At 37.3% G+C, this 15,096-nt stretch overlaps 1 protein-coding gene across 8 annotated transcripts in view; it reads left to right on the forward strand.

Annotated features, from left to right (window-relative positions):
• The window catches only part of pard3ab (par-3 family cell polarity regulator alpha, b), a 160,713-nt gene that overhangs the window by 107,882 nt on the left and 37,735 nt on the right, over positions 1–15,096 (forward strand). For 6 of the 8 annotated variants that reach the window (XR_013284013.1, XM_077524867.1, XM_077524872.1 and 3 more), the window contains 4 exons: positions 1,020–1,173; positions 9,121–9,310; positions 10,976–11,130; positions 12,595–12,639. Coding sequence is in view for 7 of the 8 variants with exons in the window: in XM_077524867.1 (XP_077380993.1) it covers positions 1,020–1,173; positions 9,121–9,310; positions 10,976–11,130; positions 12,595–12,639 (544 nt within the window). In the remaining variant the exon portion in view is untranslated. The remainder of the gene's footprint in view (positions 1–1,019; positions 1,174–9,120; positions 9,311–10,975; positions 11,131–12,594; positions 12,640–15,096) is intronic. The other 2 variants (XM_077524879.1, XM_077524886.1) reach the window with 2 other exon arrangements.

The following is a 15,096-nucleotide window of genomic DNA, read 5'->3' on the forward strand; positions in this document are numbered from 1 at the left end:
CAATTAATCGACAACTACTTTAATAATCGATTAATCGTTTGGAGCCTTTTTTTTTTTTTTTTTTTAAGTTTACTATTTGTCCAAATCCTCCGATTTCAGCATATCAACAGTAATTGTTCACTGATTTTTTTAGTTTCTGTATTTAATCAAAATAAGAACATGTTTTTACTTTGGAAAACAATGCCCGAACTGATATAGTACAACATCAATAACCACCAACCCCCCCCCCCCCCCCCCCCTTTTTTTTTATTTTTTTTTATTTTTTATTTTTTTTAAATCACTATAGGAATACAAAGTATAACATGGCCACCAATGATGGTTATTCAAGAGCAATCAGGGGGAAAAATGTTTTCACTTTAATGCAAAATTAAAATTAATCCAATTAGTCAATTGAATAATCGATAGATTAATCGATTCTAAAAATACTCGATAGTGACAGCACTGCATGCGTTATGATTTACTCCATTTGATAGAATTTACTCCAATTCCAATGTAATGAGGTTCACTCAATTCATGATTCACTCCATTTACAATAAGGAATCTCTCTAACAATGAGATTTACTCCTTTTACGATACGATCGACTTGATTTTGACGATTCACTCCACTTCTGTTGTGATAAGATTTACTCCATTTACAGTTCACTTAATTTGAAATGTAACGATTTGCTACATTTGCAATAAGATTTACATTTATGATGCGATTCATTCCATTTATGATATAATTTACCGATATGTCTACTGCATTTAATATAATTCCCTACATTTAAGATACAAATCATTTCACTCCAATTACAACACAACAATTTATGATACATAAGCAACTCAATTTACAACTTCTTTTACCTACAATTTACTCTATTTGTGATACAATTTACTCCAATTACGATATTCTATGTTTTGAGTCGATTGTCTCTATTGTCGATATACAATCCAGTTCCAATGTATGATCCGATTTACTCAAGTTACGATGCTATCGACTCCATTTACAATCCGACTCTAATGTGTTTTTGTTTTGCTAGGAGGCACCAGGAGGTCCGCTGGGGCCTCAGCAGAGCACCAACTCTTTGTCTCTGGACGAGCACGAGCGTCGTATCTCCCACTCCCTTTACGGCGCTCTGGAGGATCTGGATGACAACCTGATGCCCCGACAAGGCTTGATGCCACGCACAGTTGGTAAGACCTTGGCTCTTCTTTGCGTTTCCACCGAGTAAAGCCCAGGCGGCATTTGCAAGCAGTTACTGGGCCATTACTTCATCATATGTGGTCACGTTGACTAACCAGATGTGGAAAACGTTTATTGAGTGCTTAAAATGAGATGCAACTCACTGGGGTTTGTTTTCTCTTTTTTTTTCCCCACCACTCACTTGAAAACAAGTGCACTCAGTCTAGTTTTGCCCATTAAATAATCTGACATAAAGATGCCAAAAAGTCCATTGTTTCTGACGCCACCTTTTTGGTACCTTAACACTACACATGGTGCCAAAAAGTGCACTCCTTCCTTAACTCTTTTACTGCCACATGTTATTAAAAAACAACTCCCAATGCCAGCAGATTTCGAGCATTTTAACTTCGAAGCAAACAGAATATTGTGTTCTTTTGCTACATAAACAACATGCGTACCACATGAAAGATCACGTTCGATACTTTCATTAGAAAAAAAATGTTTCTACCTTATTCCGTTCTTTAGTAATCACTAGGGGTGTGAATTGCCTCGTACCTGACGATTCGATTCGTATCACGATTCACAGGTCACGATTCGATTCGATACCGATTAATCCCGATACGAATTTATAAGTCGATTGTTGCGATTTTTTTTCATTCAAATGTAGAAAATACTAATCAGTAAGCTTGTAGAGTGTAAGATTTATATGAAAATGTATTATTTATTTATCTGAAATTTCAGTCTTATAGAGGTTGTAATCTGTTTCATGTTTAAACAGCATTAAAATAAAATATTAAGGCTTAATGTTCCGTTCATATAACATTCTTCCATGCTTAAGGTGTGAATCCTAAAAAAAAAAAATCGATTTTGCCTATTATTGAATCGATTCGAGAATCGCGCGATGTAGTATCGCGATATATCGCCGAATCGATTTTTTTTAACACCCCTAGTAATCACCATTTGAAAATAGGTTATTTGAGTGACATTGAGCGAAAATTGAAAAGAAAAGATACATTTTCTCCACAACAGTGACTTTAATACTAATATTTTTTATTTAGTGACGCTCCTTCAAATTAGGTTTAATGTTACAAAGGCTTTGATCATTCATGTCAGCCTCGAAAACGTTCTATTTCATCAGATTGCGTCATGTTTCATTGTAATTCGCAGCTCTAGTTAGGGCCCGAGCAGCTACCATAGTTAGTGGGTGTTTTGGATTTCACAACTCATTGACCCGGCTGCGCTGCACCTGGACGTTGCACTGACCACTGATATATTAAAAAAAAAAGTAGTTGATGTCACTTAACATTTATGGCGGCATACATCGTTATTTTACTAAACGTTATTAAAAGTTTTTGGCGGTCAAAGAGTTAAGATACCCTGGGACACGGATGCCATAGAAAATGCACTCTGTCAAGCTTAGCACTCTGACAAACGTGTGGCATGAAATTAAAATATGAAAACGCATCAACAGAGCAAACTGTCAATGAAAGACGTCAAAGGCCAACCTTTGTTTTTGTTTCCCTCCGAGCGACCGCTCAACCGCGTAATATGTCAACTCTGTTTTCATGCAAATTGCCCGTCGCTTGACACGCGGTGAATGTAAACAACAAAAAAATCTTCAGCTGCGACTGACAGAAAGTGATAATAGGTGAGGTTCGCTCATGCTTGACAAATGAGCCAGAGGACAAGACGGGGGCCGCTGGGTTCACTGTCGCCATGGCAACAGGCGTAGACCACGTATAAAAGGTGGAGCTGGATGTCTGTCTTCACAAGAATAAAATCACCTGTAGGCTCCTTTTGGACCTTCAAAGTAAAAGTCCAGACGTGTTAAGCTGCAGGCTGCTGCGCGCTGTCTTCACACCGCTTCAGCTGCAAAGAGCTTTTTCTTTTTTTTTCCAATGTTCACACTTCAGACTGCAAGTAGCCAAAAAAAAAAAAAAAAAAAAAAAAAGGCTCCACAGCAGGCGTGCAAGGACTGGACGCCTGATAAGGCCACCAAGACATTTTTATATTCCCAAGTTAGAGGAGAAGCTCAAAAATCGAGGCAGGATTGCGTTTCCCCTCAAGACGGGAGCATTTGTAGCAAAGACAAAGCTGCAAAAAAAACACTCAAAAGGAATTACAAAGTCACGTTTTATTGTTTGGGATGGAAAAGCAGAATGTTGACTCACAAAATGCGACGCAAAGCAGAGCGTTAAATAGACTTTTCTGTCGGTAAAAAGCGACGTATTACACTTTGTAATGTTGTCCACCATTGTGGAAAGCTACAAATGGTGACTGAGTTCTGGTGTGATGCATTTGTCTGCTTGACTAACTTCCGTAAACTCACTACTAGACATCGGCCGATGTTTTTTTTTCAGCGCCGATCCCGATTATTAGTAGTCAAGGACTGATATTTGTAGCCGATATGCATTTTCAGTAAAAGGGGGGAAAAAAATCAGTGTCCAAAAAAAAATTGTTCAAATTTCTATCAAAAATTTCTTATTGATCAACTTTTCAGATGTTCAAAATCTTGTTTTTTTGTTGTTGTTGTTGTTCTTTAAATGTTAGACAATAGATATCTTTGTCTTTTCTTTATTCTCATAAAAAGTTCAGTGACCTCCAAAGTCATCGGTATATCTTAAGTTGAAAGTTAAATGAAAATTTGCAAAAGTAAATATCATGTAGCTGTCTATTGTTTTCTACAGTAAATACATTTTTGTTAACATTTCATGTCTCTTTGGTTTTACTTTCAAACAAAAAAGGTAGAGAGAGTTTACAGGGTCAGCAGCCTCGCTTAAATTTAACAGAAAATTTAAGGAAATGTTTCTCTGAGGTTTTAAATGGATCTTATATTGGCCATCAGATATATATATATATATATATATATATATATACTTTTTTTTTTTAATCGGCCCAGCCGATAATCGATCTATCCCTACTTAGAGTAGTTATTTTCAGATTGTGTTGTGAGTAAATCCCTTCGAATATCAATTTTGTACCTTAATTTGAGTGAATTGCATAGTTGATAAATGACATTATTAGAATTATATTTATCATAATGTGATTGGACTGAATCACATCTTAATTGGAGTGAATCGTATTGATAATGTATTGAAGCGTATCGCAGGGTAATTTTAAAGAAATCAAATAACATCATAAATGCAGTAAACTGGAGTAAATCGCTTCAAGGTGTAAGTAGCATCGAAAGGGTGACTTGATAATATCGTATCGTCGCTGAGTCAATTGTTTTGTAATTGGAGTGAATTGTGTTGCATCATAATTTTAGTGAGTCATACCTGAATTATACTTTGATGTTTTACTTTCTTGTTTAGATGAGTTTTCAAAATTGACGTTTTGGACCTGTGCGAATATGTTTAACAGATTTACGTCACCGTCTAGTGGCCTGGCATGCACATTACAGTATCTTTATTGGTTTTGCAGGTCTTTGTGGTGCCACTTTTCACCGCATGAAACTTTTGATCTTTTTTTTTTTTTTTTTTTTTTTTTTTTTTAATACTTGGTCGTTGTTATGCCTTTGACGCGTTCTTCAAAACGCTCACAAAAGCAGCACCTGAGACGTGATGAATAATATCTTTTGAGGAACAATAGCTGACATTTCACTGGAGGAAAAGGAGGTGGTGACAGGATGCTGTGAATTGAGCCGTAAAAAGGTGAGAGTGACATCTCTTCATTGTGTTTCTGCTCTTTGCATAATTGGAAGGGAGCTTGTTGAATACATTTAGTCTCGCGTTTTAACCGAGCCGTATACTTGACGTCAAGTAGGAAGTACAGTTGGTTTGAACCTTTCCCCATTCAAATGAATTGAATGAAATTCTCTTCATTTGTTTTAATTGTTTTTTTTTTTTTAAACATACAGTAATGTAAAGTTCTGGGTGAGAACTTTCACTGGTTCTTGTATCTTAATGCTCACGATATTATACTAACAGTAATAACCAGAAAACTGCATGTTCTCAGTTGAAATATTTACTGGATGCCAGAAGGATCGAGTACACAGCTGCGGAGCCCTCTTCTGTTCGTACGCGGAAGAGGAACTGATCTATTCAAAATCATCCCTGCACTGATACTGTCTAGGCCGCCTGCCCACATGGGCGAACGGCTCAGCCTCCCCATGTGAGAATGTGTGGCCTGATGGCCTTAACTGGTTTTTACTGGATACGTATGTCAGAATGCAGACAGATAGAAAGGCACCAAGCAATCTTTGTTTTAGTAGCTTCCATGTTTTTATAGCAATAGAACACAATATTTTGTGGGCCTTGCAAAATCAGTCAAAATCCAGTAAAATGGTTGGGAACGAAGGGGGGATGCTTCCGTGAAAATGGCTGCGAGTGAATGAGTTAATTATTATTTTTATTTTAATAAGGTGGGGGGAATCTGCTATCTGGGGATCGATCCACTTTATTAACTTTCTAGGCTGTGGCGAGCGCAGCAGTAGCATTTGATGCGTTAAAATACTCCTTTGAGTGAAAATGTGGTTTAAACCACAAGGGATGGATGTTCTCCTCCTAATGTAAAATGGATGTATATGAGGAACAGCAAGGAGAATTGGTTTCCATGCATCCCTTCACGATGAACGTGCATCCCAAAATTTGTGTAAATGGGCCGCTTTGGTGGCAGCCTCAAATTGGAAGTAACCAGTTAGCTGTATCTGTTTTTATCGGCGAGATTGCAGCAGAAGCATGTTCGCCACATCACATTTACGCTATCAAACAAAAACAGAGCACATGTGGCGGAGGATCAGCTGGAGTTGGTTATATGTTACGTTTATACGGAATGTGGGCACACAAGCTGAGTCTCATTCAAGGTGAGCAATACGAACAGTTATGATGCAATACATGATCACTCACTCAGGTTATGATTATGCACGATAATGCTATTTTCAACCGATACCAATAAAGCAATCATTTAGAAAGTGCCGATGTCGATAACGGATAAGTAAGCCGGTAACTGTTTGCAAATTAACTTGAATACAATTGAAATCAAATTGGTCGATAGTTGCCGATAATTATTGACAAATGTCTTTATGATCTGTTTTATCTGTATGACGTCAAATTGGTTGATAATTGCCGATAATTATCGGCAAATGTCTTCATGATCTGGTTTATCTGTATGACGTCAAATTGGTTGATAATTGCCTAAAATTATCGGCAAATGTCTTCATGATCTAGTTTATTTGTATGATGTCAAATTGGTTGATAATTGCCGATAATTATGTTTTCATGATCTGGTTTATCTGTATGACGTCAAATTGGTTGATAATTGCCGATAATTATCGGCAAATGTCTTCATGATCTGGTTTATCTGTATGACGTCAAATTGGTTGATAATTATCGGCAAATGTCTTCATGATCTGGTTTATCTGTATGACGTCAAATAGGTTTATAATTGCCGATAATTATCGGCCACCGGTATTATCGTCATCCCTAGTTACGATTCACTTCACCATTCACGATTTAAATTTGACAATAGAATGATTTACTCTAATTACAATAAGAGTCACTTGGGTTTAAACGCAATACGATTTGCTCTACTGATGACACGATTCCCTCCAAATACGAAAATATAATTCACTCAGTTATGATGTGACACAAGAAACGCAACACGTACGATGTGTTACAAAACCCCTCATCAGTGTATGATTTTCCAATTTGACGTAAATATTTTGTGCAAGCAGTCATTATCCCCCAAAACCCCATTTTAAAACAAACAACCGTGAAGCTGGTGCATGGGGCGTCATGGTCCTAAAGCCCCTCAACTACACATCTCATTTGGAAGTGGAGATTAACCATAAAGTCTTGCACTGTGTGTATCAGTGAGGGGTTTTAAGGCCGGCTTTTGGGCTGGAGAGAGCGCAGACTTATTTTCTTTTCCCGCCTCAGTCAGCGGGGAAGTTTTTATCTTCATTTGCGGCGTAGGGCGCAGCTTGAATTAATCACGCTGTTGTGACAACGGAACGCCGCTGTGCCCGATGACAAACTCTCTAAGCTGATTAGCCCGCATCACATCGCCTTGCCTTTACCCGCCGTCCCCAATATGTTATTTGCTTTAAAATGTCACCCTCTGCCTTTTTTTGGTTTTGTCTTTTATTCCTGATCGTTTTCTTGGAGCTATTCTCTCCGTGTCTGCAGTAGCGACCGGTCTTTTCCGAGTTTTGGAGTGAATCGCATCACGAATGGAGGGAATTGTATCGGAGGAAAGTGTATTGTATCATCATTTAAGTAAATTGTAGTTTAGTATAATTGGATTGTATCATAATTGGGGTGAAATCTCAGTGCATTGTTATTGAGGTGAATCTTTTCGGGATTAAACTGAATCGTACCGATTGTAATGGGACAGAATTTTATTGCATCCGTGGAGTCAATCACATCGTATCGGAATTTGAGTTAAGTAAGGCATATTTTGTCCTAATTGGACTGTCATTGAGCATGGTGGAGTGAATTGTTTTGGAATTGGAATGCTGTCACTATCGACTATTTTTAGAAGTGATTAATCTATCGATTATTCAAATGATTAATCGACTAATCGGATTCATTTGAATTTTGCATTAAAGTGTATTACAAAAGCATTTTCCCCTCTGATTACTGTGTATTAATCAATGATTGGTACTTTATATTCATATAACGATTAAAAAAAAGAAACGGGGCGGGGGGTGGAATTGATGTACTAGTATATTACTGGTTCGGTCATTGTTTTCCAAAGTAGAAACAGATGTTTGAAAATGTCTGATTTTGATGAAACACAGAATATAATCTTATTTCATGAAGGACTACAGAAAACAGTGAATGATTAATGTTGATATGCTGGAATCAGAGGATTTGGTCAATTTTAAATTAAAAAATGGCTCCAAACGATTACTCAATTTTTAAAATAGTTATTGATTAATTTGATAATAGATTACTTGTTAATTTAATTGATTAATTATGATAGCTCTAGAGTGAACTTACTGCATCTCTCAAGAATAGTTTAAGCTTTTATTTTAATTGATTAATCTGTCAATTATCAATCTGTCAAAGCACATTAATTTTCAATCAATTTTCAAATAGATCAATATCTCAACAAGTAGAGTCATTCAAAGAAACTGATGTCATTTTTGTATTCAGCAGCCCAATATTACCCAGAAACCAAAATATTTTTGGCACTCAAAAATAAATAAATAAATAAATAAATAATGGAGGACTACCGAAATCTGGGTATATTTTTTGACAAATTCAAGTATAACAAGGTGAAAAAAACACCAAATTGATTAAGAAAAATATTATTTTGATAATCGATTAGTTGCTGAGTAATCAGGTCACCTGTAATCGTTTCAACACCATTGCATCGTAATTACAGTGAATTGCATCCTAATTTGGATTGAATTGTATCATATTGTAATTGGACCTAATCATCTTTAGTGCAGAGAATCACACGTTATCATAATTGGTGTGAATGGCTTCCTTCGTATCATAATTGAGTGAATCATTGCTGGTGCTGTTTTCAAGGCTTTTTGTGAATTCTCTCTGTAAGGAATCGTGTTGTCTTTATCAGCTCTCAACAAGCTTCTCAGTGTTAGAAATCGACATAAAGCATCCACACATTGCCCAATCTAGTCTCTCTCTCTTTTTTTTTTTTTTTTTTTTTTTTTTTTTTTTATGTTCCTGAATTATATGAGGCTTAGCAAGCAATCAGCACTGTCTCTCCATTCAGACCACAGGTGTCAAACTCGAGGCCCCGGGGCCAGATCCAGCCTGCAACATCATTTTTTGTGGTCCATAAAGGCAAATTGTAACTATGAGATTTTGCAAGCAAATTTTTTTGGTTTCTAATTCTTTCTTTGAAATAAATTGGAAAACATTTTAACCCTTACTTACTTACTGTCTATGGCTGGACACCATAAATATGATGTGGCCCGTGACAAAAAATGAGTGACGGCTCTTATTCGGACCAAATATTAACGCCGAACTGTGTCTGCTCTGCAGGCAACTACCAGCTTTCTCCGACCGTCAACATGCCGCAGGACGACACGGTCATCATCGAGGAAGACGGACCGCCCCTCCTCCCTCCTCACCTGTCCGACCAATCGTCAACCAGCTCCCACGACGATGTCGGCGGGGGCGGCGCCGACGTGACGCCGGCCTGGGCGCAAGAAATCCCCGCTCCCGAGGACAGGTGGCAAAGGAAGACGTTTATGTTATCGTCAGTCTTGTCATATTTCCTGCATTCGTATTTATTAATGTCGTTGGAACAATAGGTTAGTTGATGTTTTTTCTTTTAAATAAAACATGAGCATGAAATGTTTTATTACAATTTTACATAAATTACAAAATAGTAGAAAAAAATAATAATTACATTAAATATAAATAGCATGTAAAATACATTTATTGTATTTCATGTAACAATTTTGCATAAAAAAACAAAAATAGGGGTAATTTAAACAAAAATTTTATTGTTAAATTATTAGCCAAATTGAGAATGAATTATTATTTAAATTAAAATTTAAAAAAAAGTAAAAATTAGAATTAATTCTTGTATATAAATTAACAGTTTAGCAAAAAAAAAAAGTTTATATAAATTATCATAATAAATTAATTATTGTACCTAGGTTGCCATTTTAGCATAAAATAAATTAGTGAAATTAAAAATATTACTAATTTTATCATATTAAATATTAAATTATGACCATTTTAAAATACGTGTATATTATTTTATAATTATAGTCAGCATTTTAAATATATAAAAAACACACAAATACTTGTTAAATTAACAGTTTTATTTTATTAAATAATAACTATAACATCTAAAAATGAACATTAGCTACTTTATTTCTAAATGAAACAAGATCTTATTTTTATTTTCTTTTTTTACATATATATTAGGGCTGCACAATATTGGGAAATCATGCAATATGCGATATAGATGCTGAGTTGAGTTGTTTTGTTTTCATGTTTAAATGGTTTTCATTTATAAGTTTTTAGCTCCAGGGTTTTCTCATGGGGGAGCCATGAGTTCTCCTGCAAGCGAGCGGTTGTCCCAGGGGCCCTTTGGCCCCCTGGGAGCTGTGTCAATCTATATGAAGCGGACTGCGGTCACTGTCGGCCGGCGGTCTCTGGGATGCTGATTGGCCGTCATCCCTCTCAGTGTGGATGAACTCCTTCTGGGTGCCTTTCCTCACAGGGTTCTTCTGTGCCCCGCCATGTTGTGGTTTGCGTGTGTGTCTGTGGGTACGATCATGGGGATATGGGGGGGAGGGATGGCTTTTTTTTTTCTTTTTATTGATTCTTTTATTTTTGATTTTTTTGATTTATTGATTATTTTTATTTTATTATTATATTTTATTTATTAATTTTATTAATTGTTCTGCAGTTTGAGTTGCATTTAAATGTATGAAAGGTGCTATATAAATAAAATTTGATTGATTGATTGATTGAATATAGCGATATTGATATTGTGATTTTTAACATGTACCTAAAGAAATGACATTTTTATTATCCAATGAAAGAATTGCATTTTTTCATGCAGCAAAATAAGCAAACTCAATATAATCTTACTTAATTAATTGTAAGTACCTCTCGATAATGTTCAACTATTGGATTGTGGTGCACATTTTAGTTAGCGGCTGACTGACCAAATTTAAATAAAAGCATAAAATTCCACATGAAATTTATTGCATGTCTTTGCGATATGCATTTTGCATGGGCCAATATCTCGATATCGATATTTTTCGATATATTGTGCAGCCCTAATATATATATAAATATCATCAACAATCCGTCCCTTTTAAAATCCAATTTCCCTTGCCCTGGTGAGCAACATTTATTTGTTTTTGCTTCCCAGCTCGCAGATTGCGGACGAGAGCAATGCCGCCGATGCCGCCTTCCAGCGGGAAGGTTTCGGTCGCCAGAGCATGTCGGAGAAGCGCACCAAACAGTTTGGCGACGCCTCGCAGCTGGAGATCATCAAGACGCGCAAGTCCAAGAGCATGGATCTCGGTAGCTACACTTCACACTCAAAACACGCCAACGATTAGCTTTAGCCATGCTTAGAGGTGAAGAAAGTAGGGCTGGGTGATTCATTAAAGAGGAGCTACTTAGCCATTTAATTATTAATTAATTATCAAACTGGGAAGACTGGGAGTGAATTATGTAATTGAATTAACTGAAATGGTTTTGCACAATTCAACAATAATTTTACAAGAAAAGAAACATCAATATGCAGTATTGTATTCATGTAGATTTTTGTTTACATTTGCAAATCCCATTCCTAGGAAATCACAATGTCCCACCACCGTTGAGCTCATTTTAAAACAGGCCCATAGGCTAATCAGGTGGTCCTTGTGGGGTCATCAACCTGGTGTAAGGCCACCATATTGGTGACCCCAGATCAAACTTTGAACAGCAATTGAATTGTGACACAAGTGCTGTCAATCAGGGATGTAACGATATCCAAACATCACGATACGATATTATCACGATATGAAGGTCACGATACGATAATTATCACGATATTGTGGGGGCGTTGGCGATATTTAAAAAAAGATCACAATATTGTAAAAAGAAGAGCTCGTACTAAAAAAAAGCACAATATTGTGCTTTTGTACATAACAACAATGCATATAAACCATCTACAATCTCTAATAACAATATTGAGACACTTACTTGCTAATGCAAGCTCACATTGCTTGCTTCACAAGCAAATTAGGTTCCCTTCATCTGACAATTAGCATAGATTTTAAACATAGAAGGACAAAACATCCCTAATGAAAATTAAATTGCACTAATAAAATAGCCACTAAACCTGACTTTTTTTTTTTTTTAACAGATGTGTTCCTTTTAAATATTGTGAACATGACTACGACGATATTTTTAATATCACAATATCACGATATTGCCCTTATTGTTACATCCCTCCTGTCAATTGCTATTTGCGTTTTTAAGCAAATGAGGGGAAAAAAATCAGTTGAAATTGCAAATGGAATTCTTTGAAGGCCAATGTTGCCCAGCCCTACTGAAAGGGGTTAGCATTCCTTGTAAAGTGCTGTAGATGATTGATCCAAACCGAGCCAAGCTAACTTTTTTTCCCCAACCTCTTATGCGTGCGTCATCTTCTTCCTCCCCAAACTCTTCCTCTTTAACCCAAAATCTCGAGTTTGCTCGACCGCTTTTCTCCTTGAACCGCCTCCTCCCAAATGGCTTTTCCTCCTCTCCCATCATCATTATCATCAATAACAATAATAACCGCATCCATCCATCCATGCTCATCCCTCCCTCCAGCCATCCTTGCACTCACCCGCTACTCTGGCATGGCGTCCCGTCCGTAACGTTTGCTGACGTTTGTGATGTTTGCCGTGGGCGGGATGTTGCATGAGGAATGTGACGAGCACTAACTGAAGCCCCGAATCTTTTGCCCCCTGTCCGCCCCCTCTCCCTCCCACCCGTCTTCCACTTCTTTAACAGTAGCCGACGAGATTAACCTCAACCCTCATCCTGACGCCAGCACAGGTAAGGCTAGTAGCGAGAGGGAGCGCTACATGCTAACGTAGCCTCAAAGACCGTCGCAAGTGCTTATTTAAAACATTAAAACATTTGTGACGCTCCGAATATCATCTTTTATTGTGAAAGATCCTCAGCAGCCCCGTTGCGTTGATCTCCTCTGAGCACGAGCCGTCATCTGTGATTGATTGCTTTCCCCTTGAATTGAGCAGCTGACAAAAGACAATGAGGGGAGCTTAATGAATTGCAGTGTTTTCATTAATAATTTTGAATTAAGCTCAACAAGTAATTTTCAGCACAAAGCATGTCACGCACTGTCTTGGCTACTTGTATCTATGAGGCGATGATCTCTTCATTACGACAATCAACAGGCTGGTGTTTTGTTTTTCGTCTGTTTGAATTTAATAAGAAATAGCAGCAGCCTAATATGCAAGCTAAAGAAGCTTTTTTCCATGTAAATTGCATCAAAGTTCAACTTGCGTTAACCAATTAAATGTTGTTTAACGTCTTCCTGAGCGCTTTCTTGACTAAATTAACATATTTTAGTGACATCATCAAATAATAATGATCAACATCAGCCAATCCAATGTTTTTTTTTGTTTGTTTGTTTTTTTTATTTATTTTTTAAGTTTGACCATGATAATCCAATGGTTGTTTTGTGTGAGTTTGGTGAGCCATAGCAACCAGCAGCATAAAATGATGTCAAAGAGTGATTATAAACATGCCAACAATTCAAAGTTTTTGGAAAAATTTTTTTTCCCAATGTCATAATTAACTCATTTGCTCCCAAAAACGTATAAATACGTTATATTTTAAATGTTTTAAGTGTCCCAAAGATGATTAACCAGGACCATGTTGGGGAAAAAAAAGCTCCATTACTCAAAATTCTAAACATATTTGGGAATAATGATGAAACTTAGCTTAGCTATATTCTAAGGCCATGTTGCAACAAGCTCTTTTTGCCAGTTTTTTCACCAGTCACATGAATCATGATTAAACTTAGTTATATGCTAATTGCTGTAAAACAGTTTTTTCCTGATGAAATAAGAGACTTTAATCTGTCTTTTGGTAGGTTCCATGGTTTTATAGCAATAGAACATAATATGTGTGGGCCTTGCAAAATCTGTCAAAATCCAGTAAAACAGAACAGACTGAAGGGGGTTGCTTCTGTGAAAATGGCTGGGAATGAATTGAGTTAAACTACAACCAACCCCATTCTCTGGCCAGGTAAAGGTTCCACATCCCCCATCCTGAGTTCTATAAGTTCAGAGATTGCAACAAGCGACATATCATGCACTGTCCACTAAATAATGAGATGTGCATCTCTGCAATGTTCGACCAATTTAGTCTGAACATTCATCAATTATTGTCATGTTGGAGAAAGAACCTCATTGATTCTTCCCCTCCTCCCCGCTTGTTGAGCAGACACAATAGCTCATGTTCGGTTTTGAGGTCACCGTTAAAGACGGCAGATTTCATCTTATTTTTTTTAGCAGCAGATGAGCTCGGCGTGGCTAATTACGCCGCGTGTGTGCTCCGTCCTCGTTTAAGGCGGCGCGTTGACAGCGCGTCATCCATCACTGTCGAGTCCGGGTTCTTTTCGGCCACCTAATGGCGGCGGAGTCGCTCGCTAATTATCGTTGCTCACACTAACGCTCCACCACGAGAGTCGTGATCATCGAAAAAGCGAGATGTAAAACTATGCAGATGACAAATGCGAGCATTTTCATGTTAAAGGGGATGTTTTGCAATTTCCGCACAATTTAAAACGGTTCCCTGATGTATCAAAAATATTTCTGTGGCATGTTTTTGTTAACATACCACTGAGATCAAATTAGAGACACACTTTTACAGCATATTCCTTGTAGTTGAAAATGGTTTGTTTTAGGGGGCTGTTCTGTTTCAGGCAGTGGGCCCATGGCGAACCCGGCTTGGTTTGATTGACAGCCAGTGGGCTGACGCTGTATGGCAGTCTGCTTGCTTCTATACCAAAGAAAACATAAAGCACATTCCATTGCATTGGTGCGTGCTGCATTTTGTTAGCAAGTCACTGAAATTACATTTTGGGGTAAACAAAAACGCCCACATCAGCAATTTTGCCAAACATTATAATGCTGCTATTCTCAAAGATAATGCTAATGCAGTTCCGCTTATGAGGCTTGATTCATTGATGAGGCGTGTTTCAGCTGCTGCGCCGAAGTGCTTCTTTGGCTCTGGAGCGTCATCCAGCCTAGTGTCAAATCAATTGGCCAAATTGTGACATCACAGTGGTGTACATTTTAGAAGGGCTCTCTCAAACACATTTTCAGAATTATGCATATAAAATATTGACACGGTTGTTAAATTTCACGCTCGATGGGTGGGCAGGCAGTTCATACACAACAATTTGTAAACTTTAAAACAATTTTCCATCCAATGTCCCCTTTCCAATCATCACAGCTACAGTGTAGCCGATAAAAGTTGTCG

The sequence above is a fragment of the Festucalex cinctus genome, chromosome 1 (genome assembly GCF_051991245.1).
Source record: "Festucalex cinctus isolate MCC-2025b chromosome 1, RoL_Fcin_1.0, whole genome shotgun sequence".
NCBI lineage: Eukaryota > Metazoa > Chordata > Actinopteri > Syngnathiformes > Syngnathidae > Festucalex > Festucalex cinctus.